The sequence below is a fragment of the Malaya genurostris genome, chromosome 1, assembly GCF_030247185.1.
Source record: "Malaya genurostris strain Urasoe2022 chromosome 1, Malgen_1.1, whole genome shotgun sequence".
NCBI lineage: Eukaryota > Metazoa > Arthropoda > Insecta > Diptera > Culicidae > Malaya > Malaya genurostris.
Window position 1 is genome coordinate 153,445,468 of NC_080570.1, and position 18,628 is coordinate 153,464,095.

General features: G+C 36.2%; 2 protein-coding genes across 6 annotated transcripts in view; both read right to left on the reverse strand.

The window, feature by feature from the left end:
- The window catches only part of LOC131426236 (uncharacterized), a 38,427-nt gene that overhangs the window by 19,517 nt on the left and 282 nt on the right, over positions 1-18,628 (reverse strand). For 3 of the 4 annotated variants that reach the window (XM_058588816.1, XM_058588814.1, XM_058588815.1), the window contains exons 2-3: positions 17,193-17,452; positions 13,797-13,888 (exon numbers count right to left, since the gene is read on the reverse strand). In XM_058588816.1, coding sequence (XP_058444799.1) covers positions 13,797-13,888; positions 17,193-17,274 — 174 coding nt within the window. In that variant the 5' untranslated portion in view covers positions 17,275-17,452. Of the gene's footprint in view, positions 1-13,796; positions 13,889-17,192; positions 17,546-18,628 lie in introns of those variants that run through there. The other variant, XM_058588817.1, reaches the window with a different exon arrangement.
- LOC131426237 (phosphotriesterase-related protein) lies at positions 1,249-17,216 on the reverse strand. 2 transcript variants are annotated; one of them, XM_058588819.1, is made up of 8 exons: positions 17,193-17,216; positions 13,797-13,888; positions 2,809-13,520; positions 2,713-2,756; positions 2,398-2,649; positions 1,903-2,340; positions 1,627-1,847; positions 1,249-1,559 (listed from the first exon to the last, which is right to left on the reverse strand). In XM_058588819.1, exons 4-8 carry the CDS (start codon positions 2,735-2,737, stop codon positions 1,422-1,424), a joined length of 1,074 nt encoding a protein of 357 aa, XP_058444802.1. In that variant the 5' UTR covers positions 2,738-2,756; positions 2,809-13,520; positions 13,797-13,888; positions 17,193-17,216; the 3' UTR covers positions 1,249-1,421. The 2 variants fall into 2 exon arrangements, with proteins under 2 accessions (XP_058444802.1, XP_058444801.1); XM_058588818.1 differs by lacking the exons at positions 13,797-13,888; positions 17,193-17,216 and having other exon boundaries at positions 2,713-2,750; positions 2,809-6,554.

Here is an 18,628-nt window from a genome sequence, read left to right on the forward strand (position 1 = left end):
TCGGTCAGATTTTCAAGCAATTCATAGAACAGTTTCTAGGCAGCAATTCGAGCAGTTTTCCAAGTATTTTTTCGAATTATCGAAGTTATTAAGCAGTTTCTAGAGCAATTTTTCAGAGTTTTTTTGAGTGGATTTTAAAGTAATGTTTCGAGCTAGTTTCGAGCAGTTTTTCGAAAATAATAGCTAGTCTACGGGGTGGTATAATTACTGTTTCTAAAGTTCATTTAAATCAGACTTCGGAATCCGAAGTTAATCGATCAAATTTCCAACCTTATTGTGAAGTTTTGAAAGCTTGTAATAATTTTTTTGCACAATTTTTTCAGCAGTTTTTGAGTAGTTTTTCGAATAATTTTTTCGAGCATTTATTTCGAGTATTTTTTCAAGTAGTTTTTCGTAATGTCTTTGAGAGCAGTTCTTTTCAAGTAAAGGAAATTTTAGGGAACACAACTTTATTAACATTCAACTTCAGATTTCAGAGTTTATTCAACAGTTTTACCGAACAATGTTTGGCTAATCAATGGAGTTGTTGTTTCGAGCAGTTTTTGTTTGCTGTCTTTTCGAGCAGTCGGTAATGATCAGAAAGCTTCATGAGTTCAATCAGAGTGAATTCGAACACGTAATTGCTTTTAGAAGCTTTAAACGTAAAAAAACGCAATTTCAGCGTCGATATGTGACAATGGATGAAACATGGATTCATCACTTCACTCCGGAATCAAAACGATCGTCATCTGAGTGAACACAACAATCGGATGTAATATTTATCGACTATCTTGAGAAAGGAAATACCATTAACATTGAATATTATATAGCGTTTTTGGAGCGACTTAAATTGCAAAGAAACGACCGCATATGGCAAGAAAAAAATCAATCAATCAAGGCAATCAAAACAATTGCCAAACGACATGAATTGAACTTCGATTTGCTCCCACATCCACCGTATTCGCTAGATTTGGCTCGCAGCGACTACTGGTTGTAGCAGATCTGAAAAAATGCTCGTCGTCGCTGAACCTGAGGCCAATTTTGAGGCGTAAGATAAATCGTTCTACAAAAGTGGTATTCAAATGTTCGAGCGGCACTGGAATGATTGCGTTGCTCTTGTTCGCTTAGTTAGATCCGGGACTTTTTAGCCCATGTGTTAAGGTTTACCTGGGTGTCCCACTGACAATGTACCAACACAGGATGGAACGTGTTTCTACAAATTTATCAGAGCAGTTGCATGTGTAGAAAATAAGATGATGCAACAATGACAACATTTAAAAGTTTTTTTATTTGTTCCTATATATTTGAGTAGATACATCAGAAACTAATATATATTCATTAAAACATTATCGAAACCTTAAAATGCAGACAATTCAGTTCCATTATTTTGCTTTTTTCCGCGAGTGATACTCCAGTGCCCAGCGTACTATTAAATATACTTATTACAACGGCACCGACAACCAGCGACCAGGATTTTCGACCGTAATAGTATTGATTGTTTTTTCGTCTACACCCTTCAAACTGAGTCGCATTAGAATGTTGGTTAGTATGTGGCTGTATCCATGTCCACCGAAGCTAGTCTAAATGCATAAAAAAAAAATAAAATGAGTTCCAAACCAAAAAGAATTTTCATCGCCATTGGCTTACCAGCCGATGTTTGGTATGAATATCGTGCGATAGCAAGATCCGGTTTTCGTAACCTTCACCCAAGAGCTCCAGAATGTACTGCAAACGTTGTTCATCCGATAGCATGTAGCTGGACGGGTTCAGTTGATAATAGGAACACTCGGTGCCGAACAAATCAAACTGACAATAGGTGCCCAGTTTTGCAAACTCCAGCAGTTGACTGGACTTTAACAATGTTCTATCTGTAGTAAGTAATGGTATAAAGTTTTTGAATCATCTTTTCCGAATCGAACATACCCAAATGACTCATGACACATTTTTCCGCCTTGCCACCGGCTTCCAGATACAAACGTACAATCTCAAATGGAGCCTCCGAATCACGACCGGAATGGAAGGTTACGGGACACTTGAGGATACTTTGTGTTTCAGCCGTAGCTTGAATTGCCTTTCTTTCGAACGATGTAATCGGCCAGGAACTTCCGACCTCTCCTATGATGCCACAGTTGACATTGACACTAGTTTTCCCCGGACGTTCGACCGCAGTTCCGAATAGTATATCCTTCGTGTACAGATCGGACATTTCCTCTATGGTCATATTCAGCACGGAATCCGGCTGTACGCCATGTACGTAATGACCCGTACCGGCGATAATGTTGACACCACTTGCCTCCGAAATGTCTAGCATAACTTTCAAGTTCCGGTTCAAGCCGTGCGAGGTATTTTCCACAATTGTACCTGTTTTGGATAGTAGGTTATGTTACAAACTTCCGACTGCCATCGAACTGTACTTACATCCGCCGAATTTCTTGTAACTGATCACATCTTTTAACACTGCTTCATGTGTATCGTCATCATTGAAATTTATGTTGTAACGGCTACTGTACGGGTACTGGCGAATGTAGCCCACATTTTGAAGATTGATTTTCTTATCAACGTAAGATTGGAGATCCACTGGAGCAGCGGCGTAAAAATGATGAAAATCCAACGAAAAATGCTCGTGGGTCAAAGTAAACCCTAGGGTTGCTGCATCCACGGGTCCACGAACTGAAAAGGCAAAACTGTTATCAATCATACAAACATCGAGACTATCCCACTTCAAAAACTTACCGGTTGTCACTTTGAAGCTGTCCATCGTTGTTCTCAAACTGAAACTGAAACGATGCAGTTAACTTTCAATTTTACAGAGATCTCGACTCGACTCACTGTGTCACGAGTTGCTGTTGTTATTCCAGAATTGTCTCTATGCAAAATAAAAAATTTGTTTTGTTCCACAGGTAGAGACTGATTCCATTATACGAGCCACAAACACAAGCGTTGTTTTTTTTCACTGTTGACGCGCCGCCATTCGTGGTGAAACGTGTGAATTGTTCGTACTCTACGCTTATCGGTTATATAAATAAACCTGTTCATAAACAAATGACACCAAGTCAGTATCAGAACCGAAATCACTAGTCTCTAGTCTCCTCTCTCTCCTCTTTCGTCGTCCATTCGAAGCTAGGTTCATGGATTGGCTTAAATTGTTAATCGTCTTATCATTTTGTTGGCAGTGGAAAATAACAAAAGAGTATACAACATCGAGTCGGGTGGAGTTCATCTTCCGAACGTCGTCGACTACAGACAGATTGTTATTTGATCTTCCGCATTACCGTGATTTCAACGAATATGTTTTTTATGATCACAGTTAACCTCAATTGTTTTTTGACAGCTCACCGGTACTGTTGAAATGCTCGTAAGGTAACTAGATTCCATAGAAGGCAATCATAAGTAAGTTCATGTACTAATGAACTAGCGAAAATGAACAGACGAGTTCATTTCTGATGTTACAGCAAAGAATGCAATCAGGTTTTTCATCGTAACAGCTAACCTCAATTTTTTTCTCGCTTTCATCTTCGACACGTCAGTGCATAGCAGTTTATGCTGAACTGTTATGCCATCTAGCAGTGATAAATTTATAAACCATGTTCAATAATTTCCAGATTGATTCCAATACTTCAAAAATAGTGCTCTAACGCTTACAGCGCTCATTCGGTAACATTTCCGGAACGGAAAATATCATCAAAAGGGTGATTTTTTTACTGGTATCTGTTTTTGACAGATTACGCGTGAACCGTGTCTTGTGTCACTGTCAAACTTGTTCAGTTTGGTCTATAATTCAATCATGAATCGACTTACAAACGTCTAACATTTGGTGAATGGCTGCTGGCAAAGTTGGAGGAAGATCGAAAAATTGAGCTCTGCGGCGACGCTCATTTCTGCTTGAATGGATACGTCAACATGCGAAATTGCCACATCTGGAGTGAAGACCAACCAGAAGCATTGCAAGCAGAGCTAACAAAAGTCATTTTCATTGACTCAAAATAGACGAAAATGACAAGAAGTTACTGTCACTCTCAGTTTCGCCTGCAAACTATAAGAACGAAATCCATGTCATTTGCAGTTTTCAGTGAAAATCCCACAGCATGCAGTGTCGATATTCAACCGAAGCTATGAGAATCGAAAATGACCGAAAAAGGTTTCCCAATAACTTTTACCTGTTGGTGCTCGAATTTGTAGTAGTTCTGAGATGTAATTGCTTCGATTTGACATATTTTAGTCACATTTTATAACCAAGCGTAGCAGATTTTCAATAGAAATTGAAATTCTGCTGATGCCCCCTGAAGACGTTAGTTTGGTTTCGTCTGGTCATAGAGGAAAGAGTAACGTTGGCAATTATACTCTCTCTTATATATCGATTTTGATTGGTTCTTCTCGGCAAGCATTAACTGAGAGAGACGAAATATAGGAAATGAAAAGACGGATAGGTATTCTAGATTGAATCAGTTATAAATTTACAACGGAAGAGCTAGCCTAGGCAGGCTCATATAAGCATGATCAGAAGAAAGGCATGAATTCTATTTTACCTTCTACTTGAGGGGGTCGAACACTAACCAAATAACATACTCTCTCTTTGTTTCAATGAGAAACGAGAATGCTTCCTCTATCTTCGTTTATTCTGGTGTCGGTCATTTAAGAATGAGGCAGTAAAATATTGAAAATGAGGCTGTTGGATTGGATTCTTTCATTGAGAATGCGTGACAAGTTTAAGCTCTGGTTGCAAGAGCTATCAATGCATCCGAAAAAAAGTCACTGTTTGGTGTAGATTATGGGCCGATGGGCGGAACGTTACTGTGAATGGCGAGCGCTACCGAGTGATGATTGACGATTTTTGTTTGCCCAAAATGGAAGAATTGGACGTGACTGACTTATGGTTTCAACAAGACGGTGCCACATCCCACACGACACGCGAAACAATACCAAATTGAGAGCCGTCTTCGGTGAACAGTTTATCTAACGTTTTGGGTCCGTCAATTGGCCGCCTAGATTATGTGAACTATTTCTTGTGAAGCCATATTACAGCTCATATCGACAAGGCTAAACCAGCAACGATTGACGCATTGGAAGCCAATAATGAAGCATTTATTCGTGAAATACCGGCCGAATTGCTAAAATTGGACCTTCCGTAGCAAAGCCGCGGCCAACATTTGCATGAGATCTTCTTCAATTTCGTCAATTTTCCTTTTACTTTTTTAAATCAAATCCTATACCTCTTAAAAATCACCCTTTATAATATATATAAACTTCATCATTGACCCCTTTGCATCTTTCAATCAAATTCAAGTATCACAGGATAGGAGATGTATTCGTAGGGATAGGAAAAGATCTGGCATAGGATTAATTTGTCAATTTTTCTTTTTTTTCCTTACGATGGAGAAGTAATTCATAATAGGGTAAGGGCTCCCTATTTCATCTCATTTGTAAGGACGTTACCTTAAAAACCTGATTCAGCCACCAAAATCTTTACGATTTTTTCATATTTCTGCTTAATTCGCCTTGCTCCACATTGGGAATTAATTAACATTCATTGGAAATTAAAATACAAATTAAAAAATCAGCTAAAAACACTTCTGTTTTGTTCATTACTGTGCTCCTAATTTCATCTCAAAGGTTTATTTTCATCCTATCTTTGGTCCTTTATTTATCCTATAAATTAGCAATGGCGACAGCAATCAAAACCAAAATATTGCACTATTACACTCTCAGGTTCAAAATGTCAGAATTTTCGTTGAAAAGGGCCTAATACAAACTATGACACAACACACGATATTAAAAAAAACAGCTTGGAATCATTTCGACGTTTAAAATTTTTTGGATCGTTTTTATTACCTTTCGTTTCAAATTTAAAATTTTACTCTGCAGTTAATTTAGAGAACTTAAAAAAACAAAAATAGAATTGTTACTATTTAGGCATTAGCCCTTCTAAAAACAAAATGCAGAATCAGAGATGCCATTCATACAGATTAATCTGCATTGTATAGATTTTTACGTTCGCGTTCGTTAAATCAGATTACAGATTTTCTAAATTTAATACAGATTTGTAAAGGTTCATAAAAAGTGAGAAGTAAAACGTTAGACTTTTCTCTCTGAGTATCTATTAGTATTTGATTGCAGTACTTCTTTAAAAGTTTATTAATCAACGGACAAATCACATGTTAAAATGGAAATCTTTTGTGCAAATGTTTAATGATGAACACTGATAAACATTTGTGTTAGAATTTAAAACCAATTTGAATTTGAATTTGATTCATTTTATTAGTGAAAACAGATAGAGAAGAGACTTATTTTCTATGAAAATATCTGGCATCTCTGTGCACAGCCGATGAAACACACACATTTAACAGTGTTATGGTGACGTATAGCGTAAAGAAACCAGTGCTACTAGATTTGCCACAATGGTTATTTGATTAGTATTTAACACGCTCTATTTGATAATATTACAACCCGAAACAGTTTTATTTATATGTAAATATCAATGATATAATTAAACTAATGTCACGGATACCAAAAAATACTTGTTGATGATAATTGAAAGAAGAAAAAATAATTTTTTTTATTTAACATTATGAGAAAACTTGGCAACCTTGCGATACGAAATGAGATGAAAACAAAGCGCAATCAAGTGAATTAAGTGCAAATTTTCATCTCATATTTTTCATTGCTTTTATTGCTTATCAGGTAATTTCAGAAGTCTTTAATGGTTGAATAAACAAGTGGAAAGTGCACATTACTAACTATAAAGTCATCCAACATTGAATAGTGGTGTAATTATGGGAAATAGTGATCATGTTTTGAGACGAATCGATTAGTAAATATTCAGAAACATGATGAATTGTAACATTTCAGACGAAAGTGGTTCCTAAATCAAAAAGTGAGTTTATTTTAAATGAAAAAAGCGATCGTTGAAGGTTTTTTTTGACTATTTTTTTCAATTGGAAAGTGTGGCAAAACCTAGAATAAATGTTTTAAAACGTTCCACAGTTTTGTTCAGGTACGTTTCAAGATAAGATTAATGTTCAAAGTAATGAGGTGAAGCAATGAGATGGAAATTGAAGCTGAGATGAAATAGAGCGTCCTTACCCTATATCAATCGATTGAACTATTATAGCACAAAAAATGAACACGAAGCGCGATGTAAAGCTTTTCTGAAACCTGAAACTCTGAAACCTCAAATCATTATATTCAAAAAAGTATATCAGGGAAGTTAGCTACCGCGAAAAATCATTAGTTTCGATTGTAATAGTTTGAAGTGTTTCGTGTAATCTAATCACATCACGAGTCCAATTATTATTATCACAAAAGCAGTGAGACAGATTTACTCACATTATTCAAATAGTAATTTAAATGGATATTCGCGAGATGAATTTTGTTAATAAAATTATAGTCCTAAAGATTAGAAATAGTATGGAATCTTATGTCTTATATCTTATGAATTGTGGAGAAACTTTCAAACCTTTCCGATCCGGTCCGGTTCGGTACCGGCACTGACAATAACAACTTTGACATAGATATCACCTTATAACTGAAAGTGTGAGATGCTTTTGGAATAATACGGTTCACGTGGACCATTTCATCCAATAACACCTAGTATTTCCATGCAAAATACTTGTAATTCTCGTTACAGACAGCAATGTTATCGATTGTAGAATACTTTCCTTTTTCACAATACCTAATTTCTTTCTTACTCTATCTTCATCACTCTTCAGCACGGAACTACGATTAATAAAATACTCATTGTATTGGATCAAAGGATCAAATAACTGCTTATATTCCACCACACATTGCAATGATTATTACAGAACGGATACTGCCAACTGTTGACTGTTCTGTGGAAAAAATGAAAAATGCTAATCAAATCGCCCATGATTGATGGTATGTATGTGTGCATAGATTGCAATGCGTATTTACTCAATATTTCTCTTTCCCCTGTCCTTCGGATCAGAAAGGGAAATGAATTCATATCCTCTTTGCCACCTTTGGGACCCGCAAACAGCGTGGGTAACATCGTCCAAAATATGCACACCTAGTAGTTTGATTGCATGTTAAATGTATATATATATCTCTCTCTCTCTCTTGGATTGCGTTGTAGAATGTTTGGTACTTTCTCTGACAAAATATAAAAATATACATCGGCGAAGATAGAAACAATCAGAGCAGACTAGAAAAGTTAATGTTAGTAGACCAATCATTTCTATATCATTTTTAGATAATTAAAATAATAATCGTATGCATAGGGCGCTGGTCTTACAAGCCAGTTGGCGTATGTCCGAATCCCGACCTGGAAGGATTCTTAGTGTCATTAGGATCGTGGTACTAGCCATGCAATGATTCTGTACAGTCTGAATCGGCTGCGAAATCTGTTGAAACAGAAAGGCCAAATTCCACAAAAGGAATGTAATACCAGAAAAGAAATGTACCGCTTCAGCCATAAAAGACTATATAAGAAAGCATGATTCAGACGGAATCAAAATACCGAACTATCCGAAGTTTCATCAACGAAGACATTGAAAACACAGAAGCAGTTTGTAGGATGACAAAACACCGATACGATACAGACGCACGATCCAATGATTGACTGGTTACCGGGTATGACACATTTCCTACCCATATGACAAATTCTCTGGCGAACTTGCAATAGAAAATACTCGTATCTTTCGTTGCAAATTGGTTACCGTAATGGAATCTGTCGCTTGGGTTACAGGCTGGAAGGTTTCCTCCTTCGTTGCTAGTGTTCATTTGGGCACCATAGCCCAAATTACTGATCGGGATTAACTGAACTTGTACAGGGAATTTCTAGATTATCCGATCTGGTACTGGCAAATCATCCTTCAATGTACATCTTCTGGAAACCTTTATTTGAATTTATTGATCAGTACCGGCGACGGCCAGGCCCGAACGTAGATAGTCAAAGGAATGGGGGAAGAGATGTTAGTCCAACACTCCTCGTTACTAGAGTTCGTATATACTACTGCGCACTCCACACGCACTCACTGGCAAATATTTAAAATCACCAAGAAAAGGTCAACAGACTTCACGCGCGTCTGGATTGTTTACTATTTACACTATATAATTTACCGCGAAAAATGCTTCATTAAAATATTTATGTATTTACTTAAGTTTTTTTTTTCGCCGAATTCCACACGGCATCTAGACTGGTCCTCTCTGGGGAAAATATTACTGAATATTATTATCTGATGAAAATTGTGGTAAAACGTTACGAATTTTGTACGGTCATTGAAACTATATGCAATAGTTGTTGAAGTTTTTTACGTCAAAAGAGTATTTTGCAAGCAAAAAAATCATACCTCCAGGAAAGGATGGCTTTTATCGTATCAAAGAACGCTCACTAGCAACTCTTCACACGATTGAATCAGTACCATCAAAGAGAGACGCATATCATCGCAACAACAAAAACCCGGCATGGCTCATTTAACATAGAATCGACACCAGTGCGAGAGCGAATTTCTCTCGATGACATTTCTGAGAATCAAAGGTTAGCACGCTGCTGTGGGGATGCTTTCTGAAGCAACCAACGGTCGCTTATTCTCCTTTCGCGATCCGATTCTATACAGGCAGTTGATAATTGCGATAGAATCATTTTACTATTGTCGCTTATTCTATCCTATGTGCATATAACCTTTGTATTAGTTGTGTCTATGAAAATGTCTGTGAATGCTCCACACAAGGGTTTTGAAATATTGCAACCTAGTACGAGAATCATCAAGTTGAATCATCGATTCGATTTTCTGCGATAATTGTCAACTTGCGTTTCTCTCTTGGGAAATTCCACACAGCAACTATCATTATCAGACTGTAATTTTTTTTAAGGGCCAAGAAATACTCAGAGTATGAAGTGGAGCGAAGGAATGTAGAAAAATTCTCTCGCGGTTCATGCATTGAGAGACTCGAGTTCTCGTAACATCTTCTACCGGATTGAAAAAGTTGTATACAATATAGATAGCAATATAGCAGCTTCTATCAAATTTTCGGCAATCGCCAACACTGCCTCCAGGAAAAACGAAACGTCACGTTTATTCTATACATTTTTCCCACAGTGCGCCGCTATAATCGTGATAGCGAAGATGTTGCACAACAAAAAAAATCAAAATAATTTCACCAGGTTTGTAGCGTAAATGATTGAAACATGAAATTCCATTGCTCACAGTTGTATGCTAAGAACGTTCACACCGTTGTATTCTAGGAAAGCCTTTAAATGTCGTCGAAATTTGTTTTGCGTAATTTGCAAAACGCTGCGGTTGACAGTGCAAATTATTGGGCAATCTTCCAATGCATTACAGGGTAACCGCACGTTTGATGATCTCAGCTTCACCACTTATCTAGTGTATTGAAAGCATCAGTTAGGGTGGTGAGATCGGTTATCAAATGTGAAATTGTGACTGGTGACTGAAGACTGAGTGAATGACTATTGCTACAATTACCTTATCTCGCTCACCTGATCTCAACTAACAAAGCTTAACACGAGTGACTTTAATGGCCTCCTAAATTATCGCATGGGTGTAGGTTTGTTTTTTTGTTGTGACAGACTCTCCTTTTATGCGAGTTTGTGGAAAATGCATCCAATTTGAATGAAATATAATTAGCTTCGGGAACGTAGTGGAAAAGTTTATTTTTAAAATTTATTCTCTTGGGAGGCGGTAAACCGAAATAAACCTATTTTGATTGGATCGCATGGTGAACTGCACTGCTCTCATGGGAGCAGGTGTAAGTAAATTATAATCTGACTCGCTATAAAAACTAAGATATTCAAAAATTACCTATCGTTACTTGTGTTCAGTCAGGCTTGCTATCTGTATGCGCAATTACCTAGTAAATCAGACAATTAGATTTCCACGAGCTAACAAACGGACCGATATTTTGTGACATGATGTTCTACGGTGATGACGACAAGCGGCTTATTTTTGTACAGCATCATGACCGACACTGAACCACACGCGAAACTGGCTGTTTAGAATAATTCGAAAACCTTCAAGCGTCGTACATACATAGTATGAAATTTATTAACTACATTGGTTCTAGCCAAACGGTGAAATGGTGTTTTTTCGTCTATTCGCGCAACTAATTATAATCTGAATGATTCAACATTATCGAGTTCAGCGAACTGCTCTGCCAGTGAACCACCATAAAGATGTGTGGAAACCATATGTCAGCACAAACTGTTCGCCATTGTTCGTTTGCTGGAGACGATTGAGATTTGAATTTTTTATCTGAATGTCTCCAACTACTAATTACGTTCTAACTTAAAATAGCATTATAATCTTAAATCGAATGACTATAGTCTAATGACTAGGAAAATCAAGCAATCTTCAAGTGGAGGTTTAGGTTAATTATTCTTATTAATTATTATTTGCCTATCGGACCGGAAAAACTATATGCGGCGTTGGAAATGTAACTCAAGTTGGCGAAGATGTTACTTGTTACGTTTTCTCTGCCTTGTTGTTCGAACTTTCATCGCGGTTATCGTTTGCCAACAATTTTTCAAATATTCCCAGAATTCGAATATTTATAAACACATTTCGTCTTCGACTCGTCTATTCGATGCTGTTCCAATCCACTTGCAAGTGAAACTTAGCTGTTCAAAATAAACCGATAGGCAGGTGTTGAAACACGAATCACGACTTACAAAAAAGCAACGCTATGTCAGGAAAATTATTCGCTTTAATAGGTGTATTAATCAATAATGTGTAATTTTCGGAAACGCTTATAACTTACAAAAAAGTAACGCATGTAACGGTTCGTTAAGCCTATAATTTACGAAAAAGTGACATGGAATGTTTCATAACACTTACAACTTACACAAAATTAACGCTTGTAACGCTTTAAATTTACAAAAAAGTAACATGTAACGCCTCATAACACCTTAAATTTAACGCTTCATACGAGTATAACTAACAAAAAAGTAACACATGTAACGATTCGTAACGCCTATGACTTACAGAAAAGTAACACATGTAACGTTTCGTAACACCTATAACTAACAAAAAAGTAACGCATGTAACGCTTCGTAACGCCTATGGCTTACAAAAAAAGTAACGCTTCGTAACACCTATAACTAGCAAAAAGTAACGCATATAATGCTTCGTAACGCCTGACTTACAGAAAAATAACGCATGTGATGCTTTGTAACGCCTATATATTACAAAAAAGTAACGCATGTAACGCTTCGTAACACCTATAACAAAAAAAAGCGTGTAAAACGCTTCGTAACGCCTATGACTTACAAAAAAGTAACACTTCGTAACGCCTATAACTTCCGAAACAGCAACGCATATAACGCTTCGTAAAGCCTATGACTGCCAAATCATTAACGCATGTAACGCTTCGTAAGGCCTATAACTAGCAAAAATGTAACGAATGTAACGTTTCGTAACGCCTATACCTTACAAAAAAGTAACGCATGTAACGCTTCGTAACGCTTATGACTCACAAAAAAGTTACGCATGTAACACTTCGTAACACCTTTAACTAGCAAAAAAGTAACGCATGTTACGCTTCGTAACACCTAAAACTTACAAAAAAGTAACGCTTCGTAACACCAATGACTGACAAAAAATTAACGCATGTCACGCTTTGTAACGCCTATACCTTACAAAAAAGTAACACATGTAATGCTTCGTAACGCTTATGGCTTACAAAAAATAACATATGTAACGCTTCGTAACGCCTATAACTAGAAAAAAGTAACGCTTTGTAACGCTTATAACTATCAAAAAAGTAACGCATGTAACGCTTCGTAACACCTATAACTAGCAAAAAATAATGCATGTAACGCTTCGTAACGCCTAAAACTAGCAAAAAAGTAATTCCTATATCTTACGAAAAAGTAACGCATGCAACGTTTCGTAACGCCTAGAACTTACAAAAAGTAACGCATGGAACGCTTCATAACGCCTATAACTAGCAAAAAAGTAACGCATGTATCGCTTCGTAACGCATATACCTTGCCAAAAATAACGCCTATACATAACAAAAAATTAACGCATAGTTAAGCATGTAACGTTTAGTAACGCCTACACCTTACAAAAAAGTAACGCATGTAACGCCTATGACTAACAAAAAAAGTAACGCATGTAACGCTTCATAATACCTATGACTTACAAAAAAGTAACGCATGTAACGCTTTGTAATGCCTATAACTTACAAAAAAGTGACGTATGTAACGCTTCGTAACGCCTATAACTAGCAAAAAAAAAGTAACGCATGTAAAACTTCGTAACACTTATGACTTACAAAAAAATAACGCATGTAACGCTTCGTAACAATTATGACTTACAAAAAAGTAATGCAAGTAACGCATATGACTTACAAAATAGTTACGCATGTAACGCTTAGTAACGCTACACCTTACAAAAAAGTAGCTCATCATCGAAATTCTCTTCTAAGCACGAAAAATGGTTGCTCAATTTGCCAAACTCTCCGTTTGTCTAGTGGTTCAAGTTGAACTGCTATGGCGCCTTAGCAGTTCCATTTGAACTGTTGTGCACTGACGAGTCGAAGCCGAAACATGAAGAGGAATAGCTTCACTAAGAAAAAAAACGAAAATACCTGATAGGTAGTCGAATCGTAACACTAAATTCGTAAATAAGAGCGATACATATTCTAGCGGTTTCATTTCTTCTCATTCACCTCATTAGTCATTCCACAACACCCCCGTTGTTTATTACAGGGAAAAGGCCATAAATTTTGGTCTCGATTCACGTGGTACGGTACGATTATCGCCCTGGTCAGCGGCAGTGCGTGGGTGGTTGCTACTGCTACTACTACTACTACTACTACTACTAGTACAAAAAAAAACATACCGGTAAACAACTCGTTATTCCATGCGAACCGAAGAAATGCTCCCGATCGTAGACAACCACTGCCGTGTGCCAAATTCCTTCGATGTGACGGCCTGGAATAAAATAAGCATCACGTTAGAAACGACGTAGTAAGCTTTGCATGAGAACGAGAAAAAAAAACCGATGACGTTGATTGGCGTTTGAGTGAAAACGCGAGGATTAATCTATAGCGCTGTAGTTTCGAAATCTGTGGTGGGTTCCTTTCGGATAGGAGGAATAATGTACATAATTACATGCATAAAAATAAGTATATAACTCATTACCAAGTCATATTTTATTCGAGTAATACGTTAACAAACGGAATTCTAGATTATTCAATCCAAATTCAGATTGAAACAATCATTCTTTGAATTAAAGTATGGTTCAAATCACCAATAGTCTTTTGTCGCAAACAAATTTAAAACGATCAAGGGGAACGTGCCATTTAAGCCAATTTGTTCTGATTCATGATAGCTCTAGAACTATTTTCGGAACCTGAAAATGTGTTCAATTCCAGATTCCTAGAACTAAATTCATGAACTGAATTGTTGTTCTGTATTCCGACTAAAGTTTGAGTGAATTCTATATCTTTTTTTATTTTTTTTACAAACAATGTGAAAATAGGACAGGATCAGGATCAATAATACTCGAATTTGTCCTATAGTAAATAGAGACCGATGTTTCACAACTCCATGTAAAGAACATTCAAAGAATGGAACAATTAAACAAAACAAGTAGTTCTTAATTTATACAATTTAAGCAGTTTTTTTTCACGCGAATTTTCAAAATTATTTTATTTTGTCTCAGAAACTCATGAAACGTCAAGATCTTCTGTTATCCCGAAAAATTTTTAGGCCGCTGAAAATTTTGGATTTTTTCAAACAATATTTTTTTAAAATTACCCAGACCCAGCCGTTTCATGCATTTCTAAGACATAACCATCAAAAAAATTCTTTAGTTTTTCTACGCGGATTTCCTAAGTTTCAAATTCACCAAGTCGATTCTTTCCAAAAAAAAAATTTTTTTTTTTTGAGATTAGAACAGATCTCGGTGTTTTATACATTTCTAAGACAACATTTTTCTATGTCTCGAAGTTAAAAAAAGATATTTTAAGTTAAAAAAAAGATATTTTATTTTAAGATCCAGACATTTCATGCATTTCTGAGACATTTATCACAAAAAAATCGGTTTAGAATATCTCAAAATTTTTCTGTCCCAAAGTTTTTTAAAAATTTGTTTTTTTTTTTTAGATTACAACAGATTTTTTTTAATAAGTTTTTCTTGGAGATTACAAGATTTATAAATAAAATCCAAATATTACAACAGATCACGACGTTTCATGCATGTCTAAGACATTTGGCCTAAAAACATTCGGCTTCAAAAATCTCTCCCAAAAGTTTTAAAAATATTTTTTTTTTGAGATTACAACAGATTAAAAAAAAATTTGAGGTTACACCAGATCCCGACATTTTATGCATTTATAAGACATTCGGCATAAAAAAATCGGTTTCAAAAATCTTTAAAAAAATTCTGTCCTAAAATGAAAAAAAAAAATTTCTGGAATTACAACAGAATTTTAAAAAAATGTTTAAACAATTTTAAGAAAATTTCTAGATTACAACAGATCTCGACATTTCATGCATTTATAAGACATTCGGGATAAAAAATCGGCTCCAAAAATTTCAAAAAATTTCTGTCCCAAATTTTTATTTAATATTTTTTTTTTGAGATTACAACAGATTTTTTTAAATATTTTTTTTGAGATTACAAGATAAAAATTTTTTTTTTGAGATTACAACAGATCTCGACATTTGGTATCAAAAACAATTCGGTTTCGAAGATCTCAGAATTTATCTGTTTGTAAAAAAAAAAATTTTTTTTTGAGATAACAACAGATTTTTTTAAATATATTTTTTTAGATTACGAAACTCATTTCGTTTGGTTTCGAAAACCTTAAAAATTTTCTATGTCCCAAAGTTTTTAAAAATTTTTTTTGAGATTACAACAGATTTTTTAAAATAGTTTTTTTTACATTTTGCCTAAAAAAATCTATTTAGGATAATCTAAAAATTCTCAAAGTCCTGAAGTCGATTTTTCTCAATTTTTTTTTAATTACACCAAATCTGGACGTTTCATGAAAGCAGATATTTTATGATATATGAAATAAAAATTTTGTTTTTCAGTTGTGTGGACTTCCGATGTTACGCGATTTTTTTACGCAGATTCCCAAAATTACGGGTTTTTTATGCTGATTTCCAAAGTTATGCGGTTTTTTGTTCGCGTGGTTTTTTTACGCGATGCGCATCCCTTGTGTAAAAAAAGACCTCAGTAGTGTAGTTGATATTATAGTAGGTTTAAGTAACTAGTAATTTAAAATTAGCCCTAGGCATTTTAAAGATAAAGCAGTGTGCCTTCAAACTTATATTATTAAATTAGAAAAAAATAGATTCTTGTCGTCAACAAATTTTTTTCCTGCTGCCTTTAACTTTTGCGATTTTCTCGGTTGGGTCAGGACAGTGAGTTCTTGAAAATCTTTAGTTACATACGAAGATCAGCTGGATACATGTCACTTCTATCAGTCAGCTGCTTATTGTGGTCCGGAAACTGCTAAAAACAGCTCTACATCCAAAACCAATGGAAATTCTCTTAGTTAGCGATAACAATCAACAATGAAAATGCAACGTTATGTAGAAAGCCGCTTCGCCGAACGGCTTATTTAGCCGAAGGCCAATGTTGCAAATAATGTTTTTCAATTGAAGAATCTTGCACCATCAATATTCGAAGGTGTTTGTTTACGATTTCTCATAGATGACTCAGGGCGAACTGACCAAGTAGGTCGTAGATTTCGCGGGAGGTCCGTCTGGCTTCGATAAGCCTTTCCGAGATGGGTCATAACAAAATTATTCCTACACCAAATCACGAACGTCAGATAGAGAGAGAGAGAGAGAGAGAGAGAGAGAGAGAGAGAGAATCTACCATACAAGGAGAAATGGGATTCTGTAGTTTTCATAAATCTAGTTGAAAATAGCTGCACCAAATTTGCGATGGTTCGACTTTCCGTGTTCAATAAATTGCTCAGAATCACATCGAAAATTGGACAAAAACAAACTAGAATACTAGGAATACAAATAATCAATCGACATTAAATGTCAAATTATTTTGAAATTTTCATTAAGTGAAACGTTGAGCTGCTTTGCTCTGACAAATCGAAGACGAAACAGTTAGAAATTGAAGCAACATGTCGCCACGGGCAACCGATATCGATATCAAACATCGTTTACATAATAGCTTGATGCTATGAAAATTATCGAGAAATTTATAGAGCAATGAATGAATCAGCAGCATACCAAGCACATTCATCAACATTAACCTACTCACCTAGCAGCATTTGGGACATCATCGCCGCCATGCCATGGGTCAAGTCGTAAATGTAAAGAACAACTTCGTTGCACTCATCCATTTTTTTTTGTTTTCACTGTTTTTTTTTTTGCGGTCGTTTTATTACTCACAAATCACTTGTTAATTGTATTTTATTCGGCAGTAAATTTAAACTAGATATCACACTTACTTCTGTTTGTTTAATTTTTTTTCTTCAAATTCCTTTACATTAGTCACGTTTAACATCCTCTATAGCACAGCTGACGCAACGAAAACAAATAAGAACGAATTTTATTTCAGCACCTACTGTGATTAGCAAAGCGCCTATTATTAATCCTTCCTAGAGCGACCGGGTCTCAACCTCAGACGCACCGGACGTCTCCGCCTATGCTGGTGAGCTCCAACGATTCAACTGATCAACACGGTCCGCTTGGAGCATTACGTCGATTTGACAGAACCTTACGACGGTGCCTGCCTGGCCAGGATGCGGTACGTAAATATCACGGATACACCTGCTCACACTCATACAGTGCTGACCGTTTTTTGGATCCAAATTCGTAACCAAGACTCCCCGAGTGAACTAATAAATACCGCGCGTGAACTGGCCAGCAGAAATTTGCATGAAAATGGTTTTCCTTTGGCGACAAATTCAATTCCCATTCGGTCGGTTATGATTGGGCAGCCGCGGCGCTTTGCTAACCTACACACTCGAATTGCACTTTGCTATTTAGATGGCACGCTAATGACGGGTGGTAATCCGTCGGGTGGTTGAACGCCCGGTGACGATTCGTCGGTCAAAAGCCCCCATCGTACCTTCAACCTCGCCAGACGGATTCACAGGCAGACGTTTACGTTTTCCACTGTGAACTATCCGACCGGGAAAATGGAAAACCTTGTAATGGGAAGCTTGCTTCTTTTGGATGCAGTGAACGAGTACACATGAATTTTGTGCTCTCGCAGTTCACGGTCATATTTTCTCAATATTATTCAGAATAATTATTAGGTAATATACTTCTTTTTTGATTGGTTTTACCTATGGCAGGGAGGTAGTTTGTGGGTGTTCGCGTGAGAATTGAATTATTGTTTAGATTATGTGTCAGATGGGTTAACAACTAAGGATAAAAGATATATATTGAGCCATCCTATCAAACAGTAATTAGGGTTCAAACGAGGATGGGTTCGATTAAAAACAAAAACGATTACTTTCCTCGATCTATGTAAGACAGAATTATTCTAACTTTGATGTTTGGGAACAATTTAATGAGTTAATCAAAAAAATCATAATAAATCTGGTCCACTGAACGGTGAAGTATTGTTACTTTTCGGGGAGCTCAGCATTGGAGCTAAGTTAAGAAACATGCAATCGATATTTTCTCAGCATCTTTCAACAAACACATATTTAATCAGTTTTAGGAAGAATATTACTCCATGGACAA

Coding starts and splice junctions, on each gene's coding strand:
- LOC131426237 (XM_058588819.1), bottom strand. CDS start 2,737: ATGGACAGCTTCAAAGTGACAACCG. Junction 2,341..2,397: donor TTACAAGAAATTCGGCGGAT/GTAAGTACAGTT, acceptor TATCCAAAACAG/GTACAATTGTGGAAAATACC. Junction 1,560..1,626: donor TTCATACCAAACATCGGCTG/GTAAGCCAATGG, acceptor TTATGCATTTAG/ACTAGCTTCGGTGGACATGG.